This window comes from Leptodactylus fuscus, chromosome 1 (genome assembly GCF_031893055.1).
Source record: "Leptodactylus fuscus isolate aLepFus1 chromosome 1, aLepFus1.hap2, whole genome shotgun sequence".
Lineage (NCBI taxonomy): Eukaryota > Metazoa > Chordata > Amphibia > Anura > Leptodactylidae > Leptodactylus > Leptodactylus fuscus.
Window position 1 is genome coordinate 342,526,396 of NC_134265.1, and position 27,837 is coordinate 342,554,232.

General features: G+C 42.1%; 1 protein-coding gene across 1 annotated transcript; it reads left to right on the top strand.

Moving 5' to 3' along the window:
• The first annotated feature begins 348 nt into the window (after positions 1–348).
• Positions 349–25,720, top strand: NIPAL1 (NIPA like domain containing 1). Its single transcript, XM_075261619.1, has 6 exons — positions 349–634; positions 12,528–12,791; positions 20,454–20,510; positions 22,870–22,960; positions 23,047–23,207; positions 24,612–25,720. The coding sequence occupies exons 1-6, from the start codon at positions 577–579 to the stop codon at positions 25,226–25,228; spliced, it is 1,248 nt and encodes a 415-aa protein (XP_075117720.1). The 5' UTR covers positions 349–576; the 3' UTR covers positions 25,229–25,720.
• Positions 25,721–27,837: the final 2,117 nt, after the last annotated feature.

Sequence of the window (27,837 nt, forward strand, 5' to 3'; positions counted from 1 at the left end):
GTGTTTATCACAGATCCAACACATAAATAGTATCAAATTTGTTTTTACAAAAACGGTGGTTGTTTTTCATGGACGGAACGCGTTGTAAATCCAGACCTTTGAAGACTAAAAACTCAGATGTTAAATGGTATGCAAAAGAGTGACGCACATGTGAATCAGGACTGAGCGGCCATGCAGTATACTGAAAATACTAGTTTGTCAACTAAAATATACAGGATAGATACATCATTGTGACTTGTTCGGGTCCTGACCTCTGCCCCCCCTAACCATTTTCATTGTCTGTGAAGATTGGGCAATTCCAGGTTTCCAGGTGATATCACTACACATGACCTCAGGTTTCGACATGCAATGTATGTGATGGGTGACAGCTCAGTGTAGAGAAATGCAAACCCTGGCTCTTGTCATACAGGATGGCTTGTAGGCTGAGAGATCCTGAACCAATGGAGTGGGTGTGACTGTGACAGTGTAGGCAGGGAGGAGGCAGAGCGAGAGCAGGGAGCACAGTCCTGACAGCAGTGTCAGGGGACAGGGGGACTCCGGAGGGGACAGCTCAGGGGATCATTCCTGGATTGAAGAATGGAAGAGTCACCGCCTGCTCTGATAGATGTTCCTGCCGGAGCAGCGTGCAGCACAGGTGAGTGTCAGCTCCATTACCTGCAAAGCTTCCTTTCTATTCTGTGTGATTATGGGACACTTTATACTGTAACTTAAGGAGGGGACTGTCACCTGTAGCCTTGTATGTCGTATAAAATATACATATTCCTTACTGAGCATGAGGTGTGTGTGTGTCAGCCTGTGTCGGTGTATACTGTGCTTTTGCTTATGTTCATCTATGTTTGGTGTACAGCTGTGGTCTGCAGCTTGTGGTTTCTAGTTGTTATACTAAACTTCCACTCCGTGGCTGTCGTAGTGATACAATGAGATATATTGTGTGCTTGTGTGTGTGCCGTATACCGTGTGATACAATTATTGTAGCATTGTAACCTGTAGCTGTCCTAGGTAGGAAGAGATACAAGTTTCCAATCACGGCTGTATTATGTAGTCCCAGAACAACGTATGGAGTCTGTAGCACTTAATACTGTACATATCCATGTAGACCATGTGTATGTGATACACAGAACATTAGCTGTAAATAGGACATGTCTCAGGATACGCCATACGTCTGATAGATACCGGTACCACACCTGGGACCCCACCTCTGTCCACAGCGAGCCTGACTGCAACCTCTAAATCCCCTATAGCTTCACCACGGGATGGTTGTACATATGGTGTTCAATGCAAATATTCAACTATTTCCTTCTAGTAGTATCCTTATGTACGCACCCTGTCTGGTTACACAGAACCATTCGCTTACTGCCAGCCGTGAATGAACGGGCAGCCCACGGGCAGCATACAGATGGCAAACGGGCTTATAGACATGAATGGGACAGTGTACTATTAGGGAAAACCTGGATAGCAAACTGACTTTTTATACGGTCATCTGCAAGGGGAAGGCCAGCGGTGCTTTGACTTGAGTCTATTGACTGTGCTTTGAGTCTGTTGTGAGAAAAGCGCAACACAAATGTTTGTTGTTGTTGTCTTCATATCTCCAGTGGTGGCGGTGGACACAACTGATGGTGCACAGCCCCTCATAAATTAGGTGCAACATTTGCCGGGCCATATACTCAAAGCTGGTGTACATTTCCGTTATTATTTACGTAATTTTTCTGGCATAAATCATGGCAGCATTAACACATTGGTGGACCCAGTGCAAAGGTTTCATTAATGTGACCATCCACATAATACAGTATTCCCTCAGGTGACCCGCACATAATGCGCTCAGTCCCCTCAGTGACCATTAAATCAATACAATACATATAAATCTGAAAAAAACAAAAATGTTATATTCACCGAACCCAGATCCCACAGAACTAGTGATGTCTCTGGCTCAGTGCTCAGCACACCTCCGTGCCCCAGACATCATCACCTGAATGGTGGAGCTGATCGCTCTGTGCTCCACCATTGTATTCCGCTTTATTTGCAGAACAGTGGGACAGCGCCTGAAATGTGGGATTGTCCCGCTCAATTCAAGTCGCCTGGGTGGGACCCCACCACAGGACCCATTGCAGGTGCACCATTCCCTTATGATTTAAGCAACGCTGGCCTGTTTTGAGAACGTGGTACAAACACGAATAGTAACAATTTTTCATGAAACTGGTGTTTCAAAATGTATAAATTCAAGGTTTGTGAATTTTTATTAAGACCTGTTCTATCCTCTTATATCTCGTTCATTGTCACATGACCACTGACGCCGATCACAGTGATCACATGTGTATGAACAACATGTGACCCCTCAGGACTGTTGGTAGCGTGTGCATGAACGGCGTGTGACTGCTAAGGCCAGTGATTGGCTACAACATTCACATGACAATGAACTGGATATTTGCAACTGATAGGAGCATAAACACAGAGGGTGGAATTTATTAAGCCTGGTAATCCTTACACCGGTCTTAATTGACTTCCCGACAGGCACGTGACTTACCGGAATTACTAATAGGTCAGTCAGGGACCGGCGTAGATTTGTGGTATAGCTCACGCCATTTTTCCGCCCTGGCCGACTTAGATTCCTACCCCAGTCTCTAAACACGTGGCGAGTGAGGCGCAGAGGCAGAGATGTGCCACAGTTGTCCATGAATTGTCCAAGTTTAGGTGCATTTTTGGCCAGAATTGAAGCGCATCCGCTTTAGTAAATGTGGGCCAGATTGTTGTATGAGTTTAGCCTAAGCCTAAGGCCAGGTTTACACATGGGTTTTTTGGTATGGATTTTCACGCGGAATCTGCGTCAAAATCCGGCTCAAAAAACCACCTCCCATTCACTTCAATGGGAGCCGGCCATTTTTTTTTACGCGAGCGTCTTTTTCCTGCTTGCGGAAAAAAAGAAGCGATATGCCCTTTCTTCAGATGGATGTCCACCTTACGACACTCCCTCCTGACTAGGCCCATTTATTTGGGCCTACTCCGGAGCGGAATGCCACGACTTGATGCCAGTGCACTGTGAAAGCATCGGTATCCAGTCGTGGCTAGCCGTGTTTTGGACCGGATTCTGAGGCGACCTCCAAAAACCGGAGCAAACCAGCTGATTATAGGATATTAGGGGAACCCTGGACTCCGACCTATCTTTCAAGTCACACGTTCAAACCCTCAACACCTCCTGCCGCCTCCATCTTAAGAACATCCATCAAATTCGCTCCTTCCTCACCCCAGAAACTGCTAAGACGCTAGTCCATGCCCTTATAATCTCCCGCTTAGATTACTGCAACACCCTTTTCCATGGACTCCCAGCTAACACCTTCGCCCCCCTCCAATGCACTCTAAAATGTGCTGCCCGCTTAATTCACCTTGGTGCCCATTCTTCATGGGCTGCTCCCCTCTGCCAGTCCCTCCACTGGCTACCCATAACCGAGTGAATAGAGTTCAAGCTACTAACGCTAACATACAAAGCCATCCACAACCTGTCCCCTCCATATATCTCCGGCCTAATCTCCCGCTACCTGCCCACACGTAACCTCAGATCCTCCAATGACCTCCTACTCCGCTCTGCTCTCATCCGCTCCTCACACAACCGTCTCCAAGATTTCTCCCGTGCATCCCCCATACTCTGGAACTCCTTACCAAGACACATAAGACTGACCCCCACAATCACAGACTTCAAGAAGGCCCTGAAGACTCCCCTATTCAGGAAGGCCTACAACCTCCAATAACACTATCACCTCACCGCCATCTGTACTGTCTCCCCCTCTCCTTCTGTCTCTACCCCCCTCCCCTCATAGACTGTAAGCCCTCGCGGGCAGGGCCCTCTACCCCACTGTGCCAGTCGGTCACTGTTAGTATTATATGTTTGTATATTTTGTGTACTGTATGTAAACCCCCAAATGTAAAGCACCATGGAATTAATATACTAATGTACAGCACCATGGAATTAATATAATAATGTACAGCACCATGGAATTAATATAATAATGTACAGCACCATGGAATTAATATAATAATGTACAGCACCATGGAATTAATATAATAATGTACAGCACCATGGAATTAATATAATAATGTACAGCACCATGGAATTAATATAATAATGTACAGCACCATGGAATTAATATAATAATGTACAGAGCACCATGGAATTAATATAATAATGTACAGCACCATGGAATTAATATAATAATGTACAGAGCACCATGGAATTAATATAATAATGTACAGCACCATGGAATTAATATAATAATGTACAGCACCATGGAATTAATATAATAATGTACAGAGCACCATGGAATTAATATAATAATGTACAGCACCATGGAATTAATATAATAATGTACAGCACCATGGAATTAATATAATAATGTACAGCACCATGGAATTAATATAATAATGTACAGAGCACCATGGAATTAATATAATAATGTACAGCACCATGGGATTAATATAATAATGTATAGAGCACCATGGAATTAATATAATAATGTACAGAGCACCATGGAATTAATATAATAATGTAAAGCACCATGGAATTAATATAATAATGTAAAGCACCATGGAATTAATATAATAATGTAAAGCACCATGGAATTAATATAATAATGTACAGCACCATGGAATGAATATAATAATGTAAAGCACCATGGAATGAATATAATAATGTAAAGCACCATGGAATGAATATAATAATGTAAAGCACCATGGAATGAATATAATAATGTAAAGCACCATGGAATTAATATAATCATGTAAAGCACCATGGAATGAATATAATAATGTACAGCACCATGGAATGAATATAATAATGTACAGCACCATGGAATGAATATAATAATGTAAAGCACCATGGAATTAATATAATAATGTACAGCACCATGGAATTAATATAATAATGTACAGCACCATGGAATGAATATAATAATGTACAGCACCATGGAATGAATATAATAATGTACAGCACCATGGAATGAATATAATAATGTAAAGCACCATGGAATTAATATAATAATGTACAGCACCATGGAATTAATATAATAATGTACAGCATCATGGAATTAATATAATAATGTACAGCACCGGGGAACTAACATAATAATGTACAGAACCATGGAATGAATATAATAATGTACAGCACCATGGAATTAATATAATAATGTACAGCACCATGGAATTAATATAATAATGTACAGCACCATGGAATGAATATAATAATGTACGGGACCAAGGAATTAATATAATAATGTACAGCACCATGGGATTAATATAATAATGTACAGCACCAGGGAATTAATATAATAATGTGCAGCACCATGGAATGAATACAATAATGTACAGCACCATGGGATTAATGGTGCTATATAAATAAACAATAATAATAATGATAATCTGCAATGGGTTAAACAATCTGAAACCCCACATTCTGTACTTTTATTACTGTAGATGTTTATCAATGAGATCAAGCAAACATTTACTGTCCCGTATTTTTATAGGACTTGTTAATGATTACGCCATTGAATTGTGACTGGTGTGCACAGTGTTTTACGTTGCTTTTTAATGGTCCGATTCGTGTGTTGTTGATTGGTTTGTACAGGGATATGCAGTAAATAGGTTACAGGGTAGTCTGACTGGTAGCTATGGAATGTCTTAGTGGTCACAAGGGTGATGTGACAGATCTGTACGTGTGCCTTTCCCCAGTGGTGACGTTGTCATGTCCTGTACATGGGGTGGGTGCTTACAGGTGAGCTCATGCAGTGAGTCAGGTATGGATGACAAGGAGGGGCCGGGCAAGCTGTATAAGGAAACTCAGTATGGGAGAAACTGGCTGTGCTCATGTGCACTGTGTACACACAGGCCTGCCTAGATACAGCTGATTCATGTTGGCTGGTAGGAGAGCTTACATTGTACCAGCAGTATACGCTAAGAGTTATTGCACAGTATCTGTACAAAGTTTAGCTTCAGCATAGAACATATTTGTGGAGTTTTACATCGTGTCGTCAGACTGTTTACGCCATACCGGATTGTGGTGATGTTACCTCCACCATGTCCTAGGGCACGGCACCTGCTGCACCCTTCATGCCATAGGAATGTACAATGTATGTATGTGTATAGTATAGTGGTGTTCTCAGCAAGTCGTGGCACATACCGAGAATATTCCATCTGTGGAGCTCCGATCATTGACATTCACTTTAATAAAACATAGCAGGCTCTTTTCCAACATACAGACATCGTGGATCTGCTGCAAATTTGTCTAGTGCGTTTCCACAGAAAACATCTGCAATGAATTCCATTGCCGGTCACCAGGAGGAGATACTAGAATTCTTATCCGCATACTGTACATATTTTCCACATTTCCATATCTGCAGCATACTCATCTTGTTGGGAATTTGTGGTGGATTATGACTGCAGAGATCACAATTTTCTGCGACAATATCCACAGCAAATTCTGCATCTGTGACTATAGATTTTGATACATATTTGCAGCAATATCTGCAGTGGTCGTGGGCCCGTTTCACATCTGTGTTCAGGTTTCCGTTCGGACAGTCCGCTTGGGGATCCCCCGAAGGGAAACCCATCCATATAAAAAAGCAGTTATCTTAGGAAACACGCGGACCCCTTCATCTATAATGGGGTCCGTGTGGTTTGCGGAGAAAAAAGTGCTGCTTGCAAGACTTTTCTCTCCTCGTATTTCATGCAAGTAGGGGAACGGAATGGCCTGAACGCAGATGTGAATTGGCCTTTCCCTTACCAGACCGTACCCTCTCCAGAACCAGAGTTGTACCATCTAGGCCATGCAACTGGTATTGCACCATTGTTAACAGACATTGGGCAAGGCTATAGTTCTTTGTGTGGAGTTGAATATGACTGATGCAGTAAACACGATAAACCTTTATGTATATATTGGTTTGCGACCAGTATATCAGATACTGCCAGTTGAACAACCTGTCTACATTATCAATGCATTGCTTTGTGTTGTTAGCTAAACTTGCCAGGGTTTCTCATTGTACTGTATGTACGTTCCGTTGCATAGCCAGGTAATCCAGTCATTGTTGCTTTTGCTGCAATGTTGCAATACTCTGTTCCTGTGCAGCTGAAGGGCACTACCACATTGCTGTCCTGTAAGCAGTTTACCTGCCATGTCATGTTGTGAGATCAGGTGCTTTTTATTGGTATGTTAAGTAATGCTGTACTATGCAACAATGCCTCCCTCATATATAGACCCTTAGGCTAGGGCTGTATGGCAGCCTTGGCCAGGACATGTCATGCAACCACAGATTGCTGTGTAGTGCTGCTTTCAATGCAATGAAAGCGAATGTGACCCTACACCATGATTGGAAAAAATCCCGAACCTGATTTTTTGCAACCATCACGTTGCAGTTGTGACAATTTACAAGTTGCAACACATCCATATTCACTTTCATCAGCTAGGCAGCACTAGGCTGGGACTTTTGGTTATGTAAAGTGTATCATGGTACCCTTTTGTACAAGATATCCATATCGTTGTTGTATCCTGGGCCCATGGGAGGATCGTTTGGAAATCTGGATATTTGTCATGAATGGATACAATTGTGCATTTTCTACAAATATAAAGAATCCTCTCAACTTCTTTGCATGTGGCTGCATTGGGATAGAATAAATGGCACATTGCGGAAAATGACGAGGGACTAGAGCCGTCTACTGTAGGGTTACTTGTTGACTAGCACTGGCCACAATGTGGCTAATCCGCTGTAGTTTCTGGTCGTGGGTTCTGTGGCTGAATTAGCTGCGGAATAAGTGACAAGATCAAGGAGGACACTTTCTTTGCGTCTTCAAAAAATATCTGTCCACCACTATCTCCCATTAAAACCAATGCGAGGCAAATTCTGGACAGAATTTGGAGCGGATTTTGATGAGGAATCCACCTCAGAATCAGCTCCAGATTCCTCCGTGTAAACATCAGCAGCGTTTAAAGCAGGTCCCATTGCTTTCTATGGGAGCCGGCATACGTGCGCTCCCCATAGAAATGAATGGGCTGCTTTTTCCCATTCATTTCTATGGGGAGCGCGCGTATGCCGGCTCCCATAGAAAGCAATGGGACCAGCTTTAAACACTGCTGATTCGGAACATTTACACGTTCCGAATCAGCCAGAGTATCCTCCGTGTGAAGGGGCCCTAGCTGAAATCACCTCCTCTAAACCAAAAGTCAGCTGGCCGAAAAGGAAAGTCCATCAAGCCTTGTGTTTTTTTCCATGGGTGGTAAGGACACATTCATTTTTCTTATCAGTCTCCTGTGATCTAAAATCATATGTTTTTATCTTGATAAAACGATCGCTTATAATAAACAACAGGCCATTGACCTATAAGGTTGCCATAGATATGGTGAGTATTCCTACAATCTATTCGCGCGCAATACATTGAAAGCAATAGGGGAAAAAAAGCCTCCCATTGATTTCAATGGGGAGCGCACGTGTGCCGGCTCCCATTCAAGTCAATGGGAGCTTCTTTTTACGCGCTCATTCTGAACGTGTTTTTACGATCAAAATGAGCGCAGCGTTACATCGTGTGAAGGCTCCCTAAGGCTAAGTTTACATCCACGTCAGTCTCAGTTGGAGACCCCGCTACAGAAACCACCAGGAATCAGTGGAGAGAAAAGTCCTTCATGGAGGACTTTTCTCTCTGCCGCTTTCATTTTGAAAACATGGTACCCAGTATAGTCAATGGGGTGTGCCAGTGTCCACGGGTAACCGCAGTTTTAGCACTCCGACCCTGTTGTTTGGGCCCCCCAATGGACTCAAACAATGGAGAGCCCTGTGCAGATTTGATTCCAGCCAACCCCTGAACCATTGTGTATCGAGGCCAAAATGTAAGTCCAATTTCGGTCAGCCAAATGTGGGATGGGAAACTCTGTGTATTGTCCGAATTTACTGACTAGAACATAGCACATCTGAACCGATCTCAGTACGTCAATTCAATGGAGCTGGGTCCTGGCTAGTAAATCTGTCCGACGCCTGTCTAAACTCATTTGTGTAAAACTGGCCTTTGGCTAAGGCCCCTCACAGGTGCAGTTTTTTGTTTTAGTAAAATCCCATTCACATGTATTGTACTGTACTATTGCACAATTTTACTGTGGAATGCATACCAAACATGTGCGACAAATGCAGCCTGTGTGACTTTTTGGTGTACTGTATGTGTTGGCAAGTGTTTCATAGAGGAATGACTGGTATTTGTTATGGACAGAAAGGATATTTAGGATTAATACAGTCACAAGATCACTACTTAGGCTAGAGACTGGAATAACAGGCTCAGCCAGATCCTATTGCTATAGATGATCTAATATCTAGCATCAAGGTTAACTCTAGTCAGTGAACCTTATAAAGACACATGTGATTGTTAGGCCTGGCTCATATCTGAGTTCGGTATTCCATTTGGGGAGTCCTCTTGGGAACCCCCCCGACAGGAATACCGAACACATTAAAAAGCGGTTATCTAAGAAACCACATGGACCCCATAGATCATAATGGGGTCTGTGAGGTTTCCGAGAGGTGTCTGCACGAATCATGCAAGCACCACTTTTCTCTCTGCTAGCTTCGTGTTAATACCACGTGGAAAACACATGGACCCATTATAGTCTATCGGGTCCATGTGCTTTCATTGCTCACTGCTTTTTAATGCATTCGGTATTCTGTTCGGGAGGCCTCCAAGTGGACTCCCCAAACGGAATACTGAATGAAGATGTGAACCAGGCCTTATATAAGAGAATATTGGGAAAGAATCTACAGCTGGCCATACTCTTCGGACAGCTGTTGGGCAAGTCGTCCAGGTCAGCAAACGTTGTATATTCCAAAAAAACTATTGTTGACATATTGGCATATCTATTTTTAGCATGAATCTTGGAAAGGTGGTGTGGATTTGTGGAAAAGGAGTGTTACTTAACGATGGGAAACTGCTTGAAATTGTGCCAAAATTTAGGCAAAAATTGGCCTAAATGAAATCAACTAATAAGTAGGAAAAACATACAATAGACAGTGTATAGGCGCACCAGATTTATCGTCTGACCTCAGTCAGGCCTGGTTCACATAAGTTTTCGGTATTCTAGGAGGAGTTGGGGACCCCTCGAACAGAATACCGAACACATTAAAAAACAGTGAGCAATGAAATCACACGGACCCCATAGACTATAATGGTGTCCATGTGTTTTCCGCATGGTGTCCGCACGCATCATACAGAGAGAAATGTACTTCATGAACTACTAGTGCAGACACCATGTGGAAAACACACGGACCCCATTACATTATGTGGGGTCTGTGTGCTTTCATTGCTCACCGCTTTTTAATGCGTTCGGTATTCCGTTCGGGGAGTCCCCAAGTGGACTCCCGAACACAATACCGAACACAGATGTGAACCAGGCCTCACTGTGATCTATCTGCCAAATTTACAGACTACTTCTCTAACTTTATGGTGATCTGGGAAATGTTTGATGATCTGTACTAGCGGTAATATTGGTACCCAGCTTTCCCAGCTTAGATTAAGTCCAAACAACAAAAGAGGACACATGGCTTTAATAAAATGAGTATTCTTCTTTGCCATGATCATTTCTATCATCAATGCTTTGGGCAGTCTCCTGTAACATTAGCTGTATATTCGGACTATGTGCCATCTGTGAGTATATAGATGTAGCAGTCTATAAATAAGGGTTTGTATCACTTCATCTTGTATTTCATTGTGTTCATTCATCTTGTATCACAGCGGTTATATCATAACATATTATATTGGCAAACTGGTGCAACAAATGTTTGCTTAACGTCTGCTACATTTGTGTTTTCTACTTGTGGGTGATATAACTCACCCTGGAGTCCAGAAATACAGTATGTTTGCATTTTCCCTATTTGCATTCTGTGCACAACACAGATTTTTTTGCTGAAGACTGGGCAGTATTGTGCACGGCCTAGGATATGTGACTAGTAGCCATCCTATTGCTAGCTGATATTTTCAGGGATCTGGATACATGACTGCTCCCTGTACTTTGCTCATTACTCAGTGTACATGTAAATGTTGACATTGTATGCTCCTAAATAACGGTGGTAATAAGAGACTTACTGTGCAAGGCCAGAGGTCAAGTCCTGGTGGATATTCACACATTGGTCGCTAACCTCTGGTATGGCATCTAAAAAATATGAAAACAACATACACTGGCCCAGATTTTGTAATAGTTAGACAGGCATTCTGAAAATACTCCAGATTTATCACAGTCACTAATGCTGGATGATAAATCTGGGGTATCTTTGGACTGTTGAGTCTATGTTTATATCACCTTTAAGTTGGCTTACTTTGTGCCAGAATCTTTCCACATTATTTTGGCGCTGTGTGACACGTTTAAGCCATGCCCATTTTCAGACATTCCATAACCACTTGTCTAGCATGTCGAAAAATTCTAGCCTAAAGTAGATAAGATAAGAAAATCCTTTAATAGTCCCACAGTGGGGAAATTTCAGTATGTTACAGCAGCATAATAATACAGATACAGGATAATACACAGTAAAATATTACAGTCGTAGGCACACATATGCTGAGAAGAGAAGATATACTAGGAGTCCATAGCAGCTAAGGAACAGAAGAAGAAAGAAGGAAGACGTCATAATCATTAGTTCTCTGTGCGGAGTGTCTTCGCTTGGTCAGATGTAGATTATACAGCCTGGTCATGGTTGGAAGGAAGGACTTGCGATAGCTCCTTCTCACAATGGGGTGAAGCAGACGGTCACTTACAGTGCTGCCAAGTGCCATCAAGGTCCCATACATGGGGTGGGATTTGTTCTCCCGCATGGAGCTCACCACTGACAGTATCCTTCTGTCACCCACCACCTGTACTGGGTCCAGGGGACTCCCCAGGACAGAGCCGACCCTTCTGATCAGCCTGTCAAGTCTATTTCTGTCCCTGGTTGATCATGCTGAGAGTTGTAACTTCACAGAATTGGAGTTGCTGTACTTCAGCTATCTCTGGCACTGTAATAAACATATCTGGATGAACATGGCTGGCGGTGACATGTCACACGGCTACACCTTCTGCCAGCGAAAGTCGCTTCTAGCTGGATTCAGTCTGGTTCTTGTGATATTTACGCCAATATAGACGTGATTTCTCAAAGTGTGGCGCAGTAAGGTGAGTCAGCCTGCAAGTATGTCAGGAACTCGCACAAGGCAAAAATTGTCTATTGTCATGTGAACAGGGTTGCAGAAACCTTATCCACATTCATGTAATACAATCAGTTACAACAGATTTTACATGGACTGTACCAAAATCCATGGTTTAACTATGGTAAAAATAACCCCTTAACCCTGTAATATCGTGAGATTTCCTTACACCGGTATATTTTTGTAATATAAATGTAGATTCAGTCTTCAACTTGTATCAGATAACTTGCTGCACCGTGATCGATCTGATCTGATGAATCTGATGAGCAACTGTTTATTTAATGCGCTAAAAGTCATGTTAAAATTGGCTGCACGTCTGATAGATTGCGTTGTGTTTCTCCTTCCAGGGGCCTTGTTACCTCTGAAGTGTCATCACAGTGGTGCCCAGGCATGGTGTCAGATCATGAACACATCACAGAGCCCATCGCCATTCATCCTCCTGCAGAACATAAGCAATGAGACAAACCTGAACATCTCGACTTTTAGAAACAAATACAACCTCTATATCGGTTTAATGCTGGCGATAAGCTCCAGTTTATTTATTGGATCAAGTTTTATCATGAAGAAGAAAGGTCTGTTACGATTGGCGGACAAGGGAGTCACCAGAGCCGGTAAGGAAAATATTACATGTTTGTTCATGATAAGATAAGCCCAGGGCTTCACATGTTAGCGTGTAATTGGGGAATATAGGGCTTAACCAGGATGACAAGTGCTTCAGCTATATCACTTCTATCAACTCACATGACTGTATGACACGCTTGCCTTAAAGTGTTCCTTTAATTGTAAATTTTTTTACATTTACATTTTTATAAAACTTTTAGAAATGAGTAGTACAGGTGAAAATAAGAAAGTAAAATGTGTTGTTCTCTGTATATCTAGCATAGAAGTCTATGGAGAGGGGAGGAAAAGATATGCACATACTACAGTAGCTCTATATCTTGTGAGATAATGCTCTACCACTAGAAAGAGTCAATAAATCAGTTAATAGCTCCTCTTCCCTCCCCTCTCCATAGACTTCTATGTGTGAGGCTGTATGTGAATATGGGTTCTGTTCTAATGCCCAGTTCATGTGTGACGCACAGCTCAGCATGATTGACGGATCATTCTCTGTACGCAAATAGGGAGAGCTGTCAATCAAAATTGAGGGGATCTACTTCTCCCAGCCCCCTGCTCTTTATAAAATTATGTTTGCTCTCAAATGTCGTAATATTGGGGGGAGGGGGATTCATCAAGACCACCATATTTTATACAGGTCTTGATATCCTCTGTGACTGCAATGGGCTCTCTCTCCCCGTCGGGAACTCCACCGCAAACACTTCCAGAAATCATCAGAGAAAAAAGTATTGCACGGAGGAGTTTTCTCTTCACCGATTTCAGTATAAGGGCCCATGCACACGGAGTAAATGCGCGTGTATTTTGGCAAAATACACGTGTAAAAATACACGTGTAAAAATAAGACTCCGATTGACTTCAACGATATTTTTTACACGTGTAAAAATACGCCTGTAAAATGTCATTGAGGTCAATGGGAGTCTTATTTTTACACGTGTATTTTGCAAAAATTTACACTCGTTTACTCCGTGTGAAGGCTCACCACGTGTAAAAAAGACACGTGTACAAATAAGACTCCCATTGACTTCAATGACATTTTTTACATGTGTAAAAAAACACATCAAAATACACATCAAAATACACGTGTAAAATGTTATTGAAGTCAATGGGAGTCTGATTTTTACACGTGCATTTTTTACACATGTATTTTGCCAAAATACACACGCATTTACTCCGTGTGAACGGGCCCTAAAAATGACAGAAAACCCATTATAGTCTACGGGGTCCACCGGTGTCCACAGGTAACTGATGTTCTAGTGGTCCAGCTCTCTGACATTCTGGTCCATGGCGGACCCGAACGATCTGTGCGCACATGTGAACCTAGCCTTCAGGTTTTGTAGTTTCTAGCAGGATTTCTGCCACATTTGTGGTGTAAATGCAACTTTAGTTGCAGGAGGTGTCTAATTGCTATGGGTTTACCACTATTTAACGCCACTTCTCATGGATGAACCCCCTTCGCTCCTTGTAAGTGTTTCAGTATTGCAACTAGAAAAAAGAGGGAGGAAGATCGCCAACATCAGATGAGGAATCAAGAGCTCGGTGTATAGACACTGTAATAATGCAGGATAAATAAAGCGTACGGGCTCATGAGACGACTCAGGCATTCCCATAATTCATTTCATTATGTTTACAGACAATACGTTCTCATACTAGACTGGAGCATTACACTATAGAAGTACAAGAAGCGAATAAAACCGTCAAGGACAAACTCACAATAACTACAATACTAGATGAGAAAATGTAATAAATAATTTGGAAAAATGATAAAATACCCAGACGTTGTTACTAATTGTATCTCCTAGATGGACCTAGGAAGATATAGATAAAGCTAATGTCCCCGTTTCCTGTTTTTATTACCCTAATTTGGGTGCCAGCACCTGACCCCTATCCCCATTTGTTGTCTACCGGCCTGAACTAGAGATGATAATGTAAAAAATTTTAATAGAAAAGAAAAATATAATGTTCATGCCATCTCTATGAAATAAATACTGATTAACATTGTGGTTATTACTACCCCAAAACTATGATATTGAGCTGCACTTCATAGGCCAATTGGTCACATGGTCATTCAAATGAATGGAGATGAACTACAATACCAAGCACAGGCACCATATAATACTATATAATGTACCAAGCTGTGCTTACCGTGTTTCCCCGAAAATAATACAGTGCCTTATATTAAATTTTGGTCCTAAAGATATGCTATGTCTTATTTTCAGGGGATGTCTTTTATTTTATTTTAGTGTGCTGCTGCCACCACTGCGCTACGCTAAGATGTGCTTGCTGTGCAAAGACTGTATGAAGAAAAAACATTGCAACCGGCTGAACGCTGTGTGCGGTGCTCCATGTGCACAGGAAAGCCGGCCGCTGCTGTGATATCGTACGTTGTATCCAGTGGTCCTGCTGCTGTGGGATGAGATGGGAGAGTGGATCCCCCGCCACATACGATGATTAGTGTATGCACAGCGTGCAACTCCCAACTCATCCTATAGCAGCAGGAACAGTGGATACAACGTATCACAGCAGCGTCATCCGCCGGCATACCTGTGCACATGGAGCACCGCACACAGCGTTCAGCCGGCTGCAATGTTTTTCTTTATACAGTCCTTTCATAAAAGGATTATTATTATTGGGGGATGTCTTACTTTCGGGGGGTGTCTTATATTAGACAATTCAACAAAACCTCTGCTATGTCTTACCTTCGGGGGATGACTTATTTTCGGGGACACAGGGTAGTAAGCAGCGAAGAGGCCACGTAGTCCCTAACAACCCCTTTAAGAATGACGAATCCTGTACAGTTTTAGGGTTTGGCCTCATAGGACAGCATGAAATGGCTGACAGCTTCCCTTTAATATTGACATTTATGATTACTTATTGTTAATAAATGGTCATCCATTATTTGCTGACATGTCGTCTATTTTAAGTGATAAGGTGACGTCTACCATCAAAGACTGTTCCTTATTCATCTTTGTGAGCGGTCCGGCAGAGAGCCAAGTTCATGTTCTGTTCCTCTTTATCATTCCAGTATCACTTCTGTTCATATTACTTATCATGCCAGGTAACGTGACTTGTGACCACTGGAAAAAGACTAGAAATGCAGACAGCTTTCATGTTAGGAGTTAGTAGCACAGGGGAAACACGGTGGCTCAGTGGTTAACATTGCAGCGCAAGAGTCCTGGGTTTCCCAAGATGTGATTGGATTTTGGGGAATAAGGTTTTGCACATGTGTCACTGTGGGACTCAGCTGAGCATATACAATGTATTATACAGAGCGGTCTTCAGTAAGGATAAAAGGAAGCTTATGGCATGCATGTAACGTTATGATTGTTATGCGGTCTGAGTCTTGCAAAGGCATTCAAGGCTTGTGAAACTTGGGTTTATGATGACTATGTTGATAATGGTACCGTTGTAGTTTGTTATATATGTTAAGCCACACCAGATACACCTGTAGACTGCACTACTTCAGTGTCCTTGCCTCTCTGCATAAGGATCTATACATGCCATGTCTCTTCAATGAGAAAACAGTACCCCTATTGAGCTACATCTAAGGCATGCTATTGGGCTATCCCATAACCACCACTATAGAGAACCCTAAAACAATGAGCTCTACAGATGGGTGTTTAGTGCCTTGTTCTGTGCATGTCATTCTACTAAGGCTCGGTTAGTCCTGAGCATCCAGTAGAATACAGTACAGCTTCTGCTCCATCCTGAATGACCATTCTCAACTCTGTCCCTAATATAGAGGAGAGCGGCTCCTCTTTGGAGTCTATATCAGGACATTTATCTTATACTGCTATACATGCTGCTTCCAAAGCTGGACTTCTGCTGTAAGAAGCAGAAATATACAGTATATTGCCAGTTTAGATGATATCACTCTGCGGATACAGCAGAAGCTGTACTGTATTCTATTAGGCATGCATGACAAACAGAGCTCTGTCCTGCGCTAAACAAGACAACATAATAGACCTGAAAGTTAATATGTCACCTGGTCACCAAGATTAGGAAAAAAATCTTGTCAAAATGAGCCCTTTCTGAAGTGTGAATGAATGTATAAATGCTCTTTAAACATAATGAATAGTAATAGGTAACCGATTGTTCAGACTTCTTGGTTGCTAGCATTCATTTACAGTAGTTGTGAATGGTACAAGTGACCTATTGTGTAATGTTGGGTGTGGACGTCACCTCTCACCTCTACTGTGGAGAATATAAATTGAGTAAGTGATTGAATGAGAGAAGATTCCAAATAATACTTTATCTTTGTGATATATGACATTGTATTAAATTGTACAATTTAGCTTTATTAGCAAACAATATAGTTAAATCATTTATAATTATTTTTCATCTACATATATATATATACCGTATATACTCGAGTATAAGCCGAATTTTTAAGCACAGTTTTTGTGCTGAAAAGGCCCCCTCGGCTTATACTCAAGTCAAGCAAAAAAAAAAAAACAAAAAAAAAAAAACACCCCTCCCCTTCCCCAGCACCTACTGCACCCAAAAAAACATTTTAATTTTTGAAATTTTCCAGTAGCTGCTGCATCCCCCCCCCTCTAGGATTATACTTGAGTTAATAAGTTTTCCCAGTTTTTTGTGGTAAAATTAGGGGGGTCGGCTTATATTCGGGTCGGCTTACACTCAAGTTTATACGGTAACATACATAGAGAGAGGGAGCACTAGCTTCTGATGGTTTTCCAGAGCCACTAAGATAATGGGGGCTCATTCTAACTTGGCTAAAGATTTTACTAAGGTTAAGTTCACACGGGCATCCAGTTGCGCACTCTGCTCCGCATTAGGCCCAAATGAATGAGTCTCGTCGGGAGGGAGTGTCTTCAGGTGGATGTCGCGAGCTGAATCCGCCTGAAAGAATAAACATGTCGCTTCTTTTTTCGGGGAGCTGGAACAAACAGCTCCCGGAACAAAACATTGATTTCAATGGGAGTCGCCTTTTTGGTCAGGATTTTGAGGCGGATACAGCCTCAAAATCCTGACCATTACCCTTAGACATCTTTGGGAGAGTCAGAACTCCCTTATTAACCTAAGATTGTTCCTATTCATTATTAGAGATGAGCGAACAGTAAAATATTCGAGGTTTGATATTCGTTTCGAGTAGCCCCTCAATATTCGACTACTTGAATCGAATATCGAACCCTATTATAGTCTATGGGGGGAAAATGCTTGTTTCAGGGGTAGGTAACATTTGATCAAATTATACTTACCAAGTCCACGAGTGAGGGTCGGGCTGGATCCTCCAAGAAGTCTTCTCCGTGCAGCGTCCCCGCGGCATCTTCCGGCTCTGAATTCACTCTGCCAGGCATCGGGCCTGGGCAGAGCCAACTGCGCATGTCCACACTACAAGCAGACATGCGCAGTCGGCTCTGCCCAGGCCCGATGCCTGGCAGAGTGAATGAAGAGCCGGAAGACGCCGTGGGGAAGCTGCACGGAGAAGACTTCTAAAGGTAGGAGAAGAACAGGCGTTGATTGGCCGACTGTATAGCATTCGGCCAATCAATGCTGGTTCTGCATCGAACTTTTACATTCGAATAGCGAGTGGTACTCGATCGAGTACGAGTATTTCGAATACCGTAGTATTTGATTGAATACCTGCTCGATCGAGTACTACTCGCTCATCTCTATTCATTATATTACTTCTTGTAAGTATGTTGATGCCATGTTACATATATGTGTTGGCTTTAATCCTGGCAGCTAAGGGCGGTGTATGTCAACAGATCTTTGCTGGAGAAGCACGGGTTCGCTGACAGCTTGCTTTACATTGCCACTAGTCTGAACCTTTGGGCAATCCAGGGCAAATATATATCTTCTAATATATATATATATATATATATATATATATATATATATATATATATATACAGTCCTATGAAAAAGTTTGGGCACCCCTATTAATCTTAATCATTTTTAGTTCTAAATATTTTGGTGTTTGCAACAGCCATTTCAGTTTGATATATCTAATAACTGATGGACACAGTAATATTTCAGGATTGAAATGAGGTTTATTGTACTAACAGAAAATGCGCAATATGCATTAAACCAAAATTTGACCGGTGCAAAAATATGGGCACCTCAACAGAAAAGTGACATTAATATTTAGTACATCCTCCTTTTGCAAAGATAACAGCCTCTAGTCGCTTCCTGTAGCTTTTAATCAGTTCCTGGATCCTGGATGAAGGGATTTTGGACCATTTCTTTCTACAAAACAATTCAAGTTCAGTTAAGTTAGATGGTCGCCGAACATGGACAGCCCGCTCTCAAATGATCTGAAAACAAAGATTGTTCAACATAGTTGTTCAGGGGAAGGATACAAAACATTGTCTCAGAGATTTAACCTGTCAGTTTCCACTGTGAGGAACATAGTAAGGAAATGGAAGACCACAGGGACAGTTCTTGTTAAGCCCAGAAGTGGCAGGCCAAGAAAAATATCAGAAAGGCAGAGAAGAAGAATGGTGAGAACAGTCAAGGACAATCCACAGACCACCTCCAAAGAGCTGCAGCATCATCTTGCTGCAGATGGTGTCACTGTGCATCGGTCAACTATACAGCGCACTTTGCACAAATAGAAGCTGTATGGGAGAGTGATGAGAAAGAAGCCGTTTCTGCACGTACGCCACAAATAGAGTTGCCTGAGGTATGAAAAAGCACATTTGGACAAGGCAGCTTCATTTTGGAAACAAAAATTGAGTTGTTTGGTTATAAAAAAAAAGGCGTTATGCATGGCGTCCAAAAAGAAACAGCATTCCAAGAAAAACACATGCTACCCACTGTAAAATTTGGTGGAGGTTCCATCATGCTTTGGGGCTGTGTGGCCAATGCCGGCATCGGGAATCTTGTTAAAGTTGAGAGTCGCATGGATTCCACTCAGTATCAGCAGATTCTTGAGAATAATGTTCAAGAATCAGTGACGAAGTTGAAGTTACGCCGGGGATGGATATTTCAGCAAGACAATGATCCAAAACACCGCTCCAAATCCTCAGGCATTCATGCAGAGGAACAATTACAATGTTCTGGAATGGCCATCCCAGTCCCCAGACCTGAATATCATTGAACATCTGTGGGATGATTTGAAGCGGGCTGTCCATGCTCGGCGACCATCTAACTTAACTGAACTTGAATTGTTTGTCCAAAATACCTTTATCCAGGATCCAGGAACTGATTAAAAGCTACAGGAAGCGACTAGAGGCTGTTATCTTTGCAAAAGGAGGATCTACTAAATATTAATGTCACTTTTCTGTTGAGGTGCCCATACTTTTGCATCGGTCAAATTTTGGTTTAATGCATATTGCACATTTTCTGTTAGTACAATAAACCTCATTTCAATCCTGAAATATTACTGTGTCCATCAGTTATTAGATATATCAAACTGAAATGGCTGTTGCAAATACCAAAATATTTAGAACTAAAAATGATTAAGATTAATAGGGGTGCCCAAACTTTTTCATAGGACTGTATATATATATATATATATATATATATATATATATATATATATATATACTGTAGCTACTGATTCCGTTCAGTCCATTTGCTCTCACTGTGTTCGTGCTATTACATTATGTACTTTTCTATCTTGTTTGCACTGATGTCATTATAATTATTAGAAAGACGTTCCCGTGTAATATAAAAAAAATGTTGTTTTACAGGACAAGGCGGATTCTCGTATCTTAAGGAGTGGCTGTGGTGGGCTGGACTACTGTCAAGTAAGTCGGATTATTAATGTAGTGTACCTTCAGCTAATAGTGACGAGTGCGGTGCCAGCAGAATTGGACACACCCGATACTGTTTACCCTGCAGTCACACCTGTTCATTCACAAAGGTGGTGAACTCTCATACAGTATGTGCTCTTAGATAAGCTGCCAACCCCTATACCAGGTACCGCAAGATCTGGTGATAGGTCACATCTGAAAAGAAAAGGACTTCGCCTCTTATTTAAAACCTTGTTTTTCAAAGTCGCAGCATTCATGATCATATCCATTGGCAATATAGAAAGACGAAAGACTGTCAGCACCAAGAGAGAATTTGTTAAAATTCTGAAAATTTTTAGTTACTTTTATTTAAAAAAGAAGTTTAACTTTTAATTGTGTAAAACTCTAAATACAGTTATTTTCATGGGAAAAGAAAACCTCCTTAAGGCCGGGGCCCCACGGGACGTAATCGCAGCGCTAAAGCACTGCGGAAAAAAACACTGCGTGATCGCATTGCGGTTCTTTCCACAGCGCTTTGAAGAGAAAGTTCACAGAGTTTTCTTCCGCGGACTTTCTCTTCCTATTATATCTTCGGGAAAGCCGCCGGTGTTTCCGTAGATATAATTGACATGCTGCGATTTGCAAAGCCGCAACGGCTTTCCAAATCGCAGCGTGTATCCGCACTGCGTTTTTTTCCGCAAAGTGGGCATGGGATTCCCATGAATCCCATCCCCTTTGCTTGCATTGTAAAACGCTGTGATTTTTCCCGCAGTGTCTCCACTGTGGGCAAATCGCGGCGTTTATGTCCCGTGGGGCTCTGGCCTAAGGCTGGGGACCATACCCACTTTGTGGCAAAAACCGCAATTTCCAAAACTGGCGCAATTTTGGAAATCACAGCATGTCAATTATATCTATGGAAACACCGGTGGTTTCCCTATAGGTATAATTATAACAGAAAGCTCTGCGGAGGAAAACTCTGCGAACTTACTGTTTAAAGCGCTGCGCGTTATTGCTGCGGAACGTCCCGTGGGGCCTTAGCCTAAATCCGTTTACTGTACGGCTACATGCACATGTACCAGGTCTGTGGTTGAACGGCACAGATGGCACATGGAGGATATCCTTGCACCGTCCATGCGTCCATGGATCCACTTTCTTCAGTTACTTTGGGCCGCTACAAAATAGACAGGAACAGGACCTATCCTGAATTTTGCCCTAGGCTCACAGTCCCATACACAGACCCGTGATAATACATGGGCGTGCATAATGGGTCAGTGTGAACATCACGGCTAGCACACAGACAATGGACATGTTCATGTACATGAAGCATTATGCCATGAAGTCTCCCGGCACGTATAGTAAACAAATCCATCAGCCACCATTTTTTCCTACAGAGGCCGAAGACCCCTCTGTCTGCATTTTTTGATGGCATGGTATAGCAAACTAGGCAGGGCAATTACATTTCTTACCCTGGTCAACTACAGGGAATAGATACATGGTGTGGAAACCGCAAGACATCCAATGTGGCCGCCATAACAGCTCCTATAGGATTTTGATCTTGACTTTTCAAGACTTCTGAATAGCAAATCTGAATAGTGTTCTGGGCCATATTTTCATGATGTCATAGTATATCTAATCCATTTATATAATAATGTATACAAGTATCACAATCTTGTTTGCTAAAGCAGAATGGAAGTAAAGGGCGCACTTTATACAGAAATGTTGATTTAGTATAAACCCTAAAGCAATTCTAGTACTAGGTGCATTTCCTGGTCTACAGAGATCACGTGATCACCTCATTGCTACAACACTCCATCCGGATTAACCTGTTATCTAACTATAAAGGTGCGGTGTTAATCCAGCGACAGGAAAGACAAAATCACATATGGAATATTCACAAATAGTTGATAAATATATTCCAGCAAGACCTCAATGGCAGATTGTGTCCTCATCCCTGCACACCATGCACAGCACCATATGGTTATGCTTGGTATTGTAGTTCAGTCCCATTCATTTTAATGGAACAGTGACTGAGGAACAGCGATGGGTGACCGTAGCGGCGATGGGTGACCGTAGCCTTTTCAATTTCATCTGTGACTTCATTGTATTGTTATTTTATTTTTTTCCACCATCAGTAATAACCAACCAACATGGCAGAGAAGTTCATGGACCCAAAAGACGCTCCTCCCACCAATATATACCATTGGATTAAACCACCTCTACCAACCGAGCTTCCCCCTTTGCACCATTAACCCCTTTTTCTTCAGTACATCCCTAGCCATAAGCCCTTGGTACTCATCATTCACACGTTATGTCAAGGCATTGATATATCATTCCTTTTTTCTTACCCTTTTCCATTTGTATTCCACATTTATAGTGGGAGCCGGAGAAGCCGCCAACTTTGCTGCATACGCCTTTGCACCTGCTACTCTGGTGACGCCACTTGGCGCCTTGAGCGTCCTCATCTGGTAACTATACCTTTAAACAACGGCACAGTGAGTGATAATACTATATGAAACCATGAAGTATTGACACGTCTACTGCATATCCTCAGTGCTGTGTTATCATCCTACTTCCTGAATGAAAAGCTGAATGTCCATGGAAAGCTGGGTTGTCTCTTGTGCATCTTGGGCTCCACCATGATGGTAATACACGCTCCTCAAGAAGAAGAGGTCACTTCTCTTCATGACATGGAGATAAAGCTAAGAGATCCAGGTTAGTGCTTATACCCGATGGCATTATATCAGTCTATATCAGATGCAGGACATTTACAGAGGTCACTAACAACAATGTATGCGGAAGAGAATCGTAAAAATTACTGTTGTGTGTGAATCAGCCTCAAATTGTATGTGGCGTAAATGGGTTGGACCAATTTATCCACTAACTATAGGATGGGTGATAACCTGGTAATCGGTATGGGCCCAACTATGTATGAATGGAGTGGCAAGTCTCATTGGCACTCCATTCATTACTATTGGGACTGCTAAAGAAAGTGGGAGGAATTCAACATTCACCTGTTTGGCGTAGGTCCTTACTTGCACCTGAAGCCCCAATACGCGATCTGCGATTGTGGCGTTACAGGGTGGGGATCGAGGTAGGCTGCTTAAAACTCATGCCAATGTCCTACCTGGCATAGATTTCCATTCCGGTATCAACACCTCTGACAATTTTATGAATACATCGCAGCTTCTTCATAAATTTCTCAATCCCTGCAGCAGTCGGGCTGTTTATTAAGACTGGCATATGATACACCAGTCTTAATAAATTTACCCCAGTGTATAAAGACACATTTGGTCTACATGCACGTAACTGTGTGTTCTGGTCCATGTGCTATCCGTTTTGTAAAGGGTGGCACTCAGACCCATTTATTTCTATGGCCCCATACCCATTGGCTTCAGAAAAGTATCATAGATGTGTTAATAAATAGAGATGAGCGAACAGTAAAATGTTTGAGGTTTGATATTCGTTTCGAGTAGCCCCTCAATATTCGACTACTCGAATCGAATCCCATTACAGTCTATGGGGGGAAAATGCTGGTTTCAGGGGTAGGCAACGTTCGATCAAATTATACTTACCAAGTCCACGAGTGAGGGTCGGGCTGGATCCTCCGAGAAGTCTTCTCCGTGCAGCGTCCCTGCGGCATCTTCCGGCTCTGAATTCACTCTGCCAGGCACTACAAGCGGACATGTGCAGTCGGCTCTGCCCAGGCCCAATGCCTAAGCAGAGTGAATGCAGAGCCGGAAGACACCGCGGGGACGCTGCGCAGGGAGAAGACTTCTAAAGGTAGGAGAAGAACCAGCGTTGATTGGCCGACTGTATAGCATTCAACCAATCAATGCTGGTTCTGCATCGAACTTTTACATTCGAACAGCGAGTGGTACTCGATTGAGTACTACTCGCTCATCTCTATTAATAAATAATCTCCCAGTAAGATCTACATTGACACCTTAAGAAATACTCCTGAAGTTCCCTTATACCTGTGTAGATCCTATTATCACTTAGTTGATCCTAGCCTGTGAGTTCTCCTTTATTATGATATGAATATATATATATATAGCATATTTATCTGATACACACATTACGTACGTCACCTATATATTCGCATTTGTTTCCCAACAGGGTTCATTACATTTGCCGTGGTAGCCGTTGTGGCATCCCTCGTCCTTATCTTCTTTGTGGCACCAAAGAAAGGTCCAACCAACGTTCTGGTGTACATCGCTATTTGTTCCATCATTGGCGCCTTCTCCGTATCGTCTGTCAAGGGTTTGGGCATTTCCATTCAGGAGTTTCTGGAAAGAAAGCCGGTGTATAAAGACCCCCTTTTTTACATCCTGTTGGCCACTTTAATACTGTCTATCAGCACACAAATCAATTATCTGAACAAAGCCTTAGATGTGTTCAATACGTCCATAGTGACCCCCATATACTATGTATTCTTTACCACGATGGTGGTCACCTGCTCCGTTATCTTATTCAAGGAATGGAACAGTATGGATGTCAGTGACGTCATTGGGACCCTGAGTGGATTCTTCACCATTATTGTTGGGATTTTCCTATTGCACGCCTTTAAGAACACCAATATCAGCTGGAGCCAAATAACCTCTAGTATAAGGAAAGAGAAGGAAATGCTCTCAGATGGACAAGAAGACCAACACAGCTTACTCGGGAATACTGACCACTCCATATTGTCATTAGAAGACGATAACACACTTCTGAGCAGAACTAACCAACATTAAGCCCTACTGTGACTCCATACAGGCCGGAGAGTCCGTATCTTCATGTTACTGAGCCTCGCTTCACCGGACCTCATACAGATATATATATTTTTATAGTGACTTATGGACGAGTATTCATCTACATTATACATGGACTTTACAACCCAAAGGTGCTTACAATAAAAATAATCTTATATAAATGAAGACCATGGAGACAAAACACTGGACATATTACATTGTGTGGAAGAAGATATCATAGTGTACAGTCATGTCACGCCACCGCACATACTGCTGGACATTGCAGGGGGTTGTATTGATTTTCTTATGCCAACAGATCATGTACTCTGGACCTGAAGCTGAATCACTGGGGAGGTGACCGAACCAAGGCCAGGCCTAGACCAGATTCAGTGCCTGTATTATACACATGGTGGGGTGGACTATACAATAGGATGGACAAGCATATGGATTGCACTTCTGTAAATTTCCTAATCCTGTTCAGATTGAAATCTTCAAAATGGGTTGCACAGATTTTTAATCTTTTGTGTTTTTAGATAAACTTTTTGCAAGTTTCTAATATACTGTTTATACGAGCCTTTTTTTAACAGGACCAAGGACCACATATAGATAGATAGATAGATAGATACCGTATATACTCGAGTATAAGCCGACCCGAATATAAGCCGAGGCCCCTAATTTTACAACAAAAAACTGGGAAAACTTATTGACTCGAGTATAAGTCGAGGGGGGGAAATGCAGCAGCTACTGGAAAATTTCAAAAATTAAAATGGGCGGAGTTTTTGGGTGCAGTAGTGCTGGGTGCTGGGGAAGGGGAGGGGGTGTTTTAGTTGTCTGTCTGCCCCTTCCCTGAGCTTGAGGACTGGGTTTTTTCCCCCACTTGGAATTCAGCCTGGCTGACTATAGGGTATCTGCAGTGCTCCTATTAACTCCTTCCCGACGGAACAGGAGCACTGCAGATCCCCTATATTCAGTAGACACAGGGATACCTAATGTGTTTGTGTTTCACAGTCATTTTCTACTTTTATATGTATTCTAGGGAAAGGAGGGATTTACAACTTTTTTTTTTTTTTTTTTTTTTTAATCTTTTTTTTCTTGCACTATTTTATGGGAGATTCTATACATTGATATTGTGGCTGGTCATAGACACCCCCCCCCCCCCCATCCTAAAAAAAAAAAAAAAAATACATAAAAAAAAAATTTCTGCTGACTCTAGTAGAAGCCGAGGGGGGTTTTTTCAGCACAAAAACTGTGCTGACAAATTCGGCTTATACTCGAGTATATACGGTATACTTATAGTGAAACCGCTGGCATTTCCATAGGTATAATTGACATGCTGCGATTTCCAAAACTGCAACAGATTTGGAAATGACAGCGTGTCCGCTGCAGTGTGTCCACAAAGTAGGGATGGGATTCATTTACATGCATGACATGATGGTTGTAGAATGGTTCCTGTGGTTGCTAGCTTATAAATATTAACAATACAGGGAGAAAATACAGATGTAGCTTTAACTTCTTTCTCAGGCCGAGTTCAGACGGGGGTTTTTGGTCAGGATTTTGAGGCGGAGGCCGCCTTAGTTCCTCCAGTCGCAGCACTCCGCTCTCCAGATTAAGTCCAAATGAATGGGCCTAGTTGGGAGGGAGTGTCTTCAGGCGGACGTCCGCGGCTGAATCGGCTGCAGCATCCGCCTAAAGAATGGGCAAGTTGCTTCTTTTTTTCCGGGAGCCAAAACGGACCACTCACAGAAAAAAGAAATGACCGGGTCCCGTTGATTTCAATGGGGGACGGTTTTTTTTGGATTCCACCTCAAAATCCTGACCAACAAAACCCCGTTGGAACTCAGCTTTAGGTTTCCTTCACTCTTTTCCTTGGTGTTTTATCTTTATGAAAAAAAACCCATAAAAACCCCAGTATTGCATTTTTATGGTGTTTTTTGCTCATTTAGTTTTTCCTACAAATTTCTTTTTTCATTTTCTTTTCCTATAATGAAAACTACAAATACCTGAAACAGCATGAACATTTTGAAAAAGATATCAGATACAAAAACAACAGGAAATGTGAAAAATGCCCAAAAATGCTGTTTATATAGAAGGTTTCATATTATATTATTGAGTAACCCGTGACATTGGGCCTCAGCATTTTGAAGTGTGTTTTATGTTAAAAAAAAAACAACACAATTAAAGATCACCATAAAATGCTTAAAAACACTTAAAGAGGTGGTCCAGGATAATTTTTTTTATTTATATTTTTTAAAAAGTACTCACCCGTCCTGGTGCTCCAGTGTCTCCCAGCACAGTCCGATCCTGCTGCTCCGATGTTTATTTGTGGTGGAAGTCCCGGCCACACTGTGACGCCCCCGGTCCCTTTCCTTACAATACTGATAGACCTCAGTAGTCACGTGCTTCAGGGACATCTGCTGGAAGAAAACACCGGAACAGCAGGACTGGACCTTACTGGGAGACACCAAGGTACCAAGGACAGGTGAATATGCACTTGCACCTTCTCCAGCTTAATATAAAAAGAAATATCCTGTAAAACCTTAAAGGGATTCTACCATTAAAACCTCTTTATTTGTGGATAAGATGTCAGAATAGACTTTAGAAAGGCCATTCTT

Coding starts and splice junctions, on each gene's coding strand:
- NIPAL1 (XM_075261619.1), top strand. CDS start 577: ATGGAAGAGTCACCGCCTGCTCTGATAGATGTTCCTGCCGGAGCAGCG. Junction 635..12,527: donor CGGAGCAGCGTGCAGCACAG/GTGAGTGTCAGC, acceptor TTCTCCTTCCAG/GGGCCTTGTTACCTCTGAAG. Junction 20,511..22,869: donor GTGGGCTGGACTACTGTCAA/GTAAGTCGGATT, acceptor CCACATTTATAG/TGGGAGCCGGAGAAGCCGCC.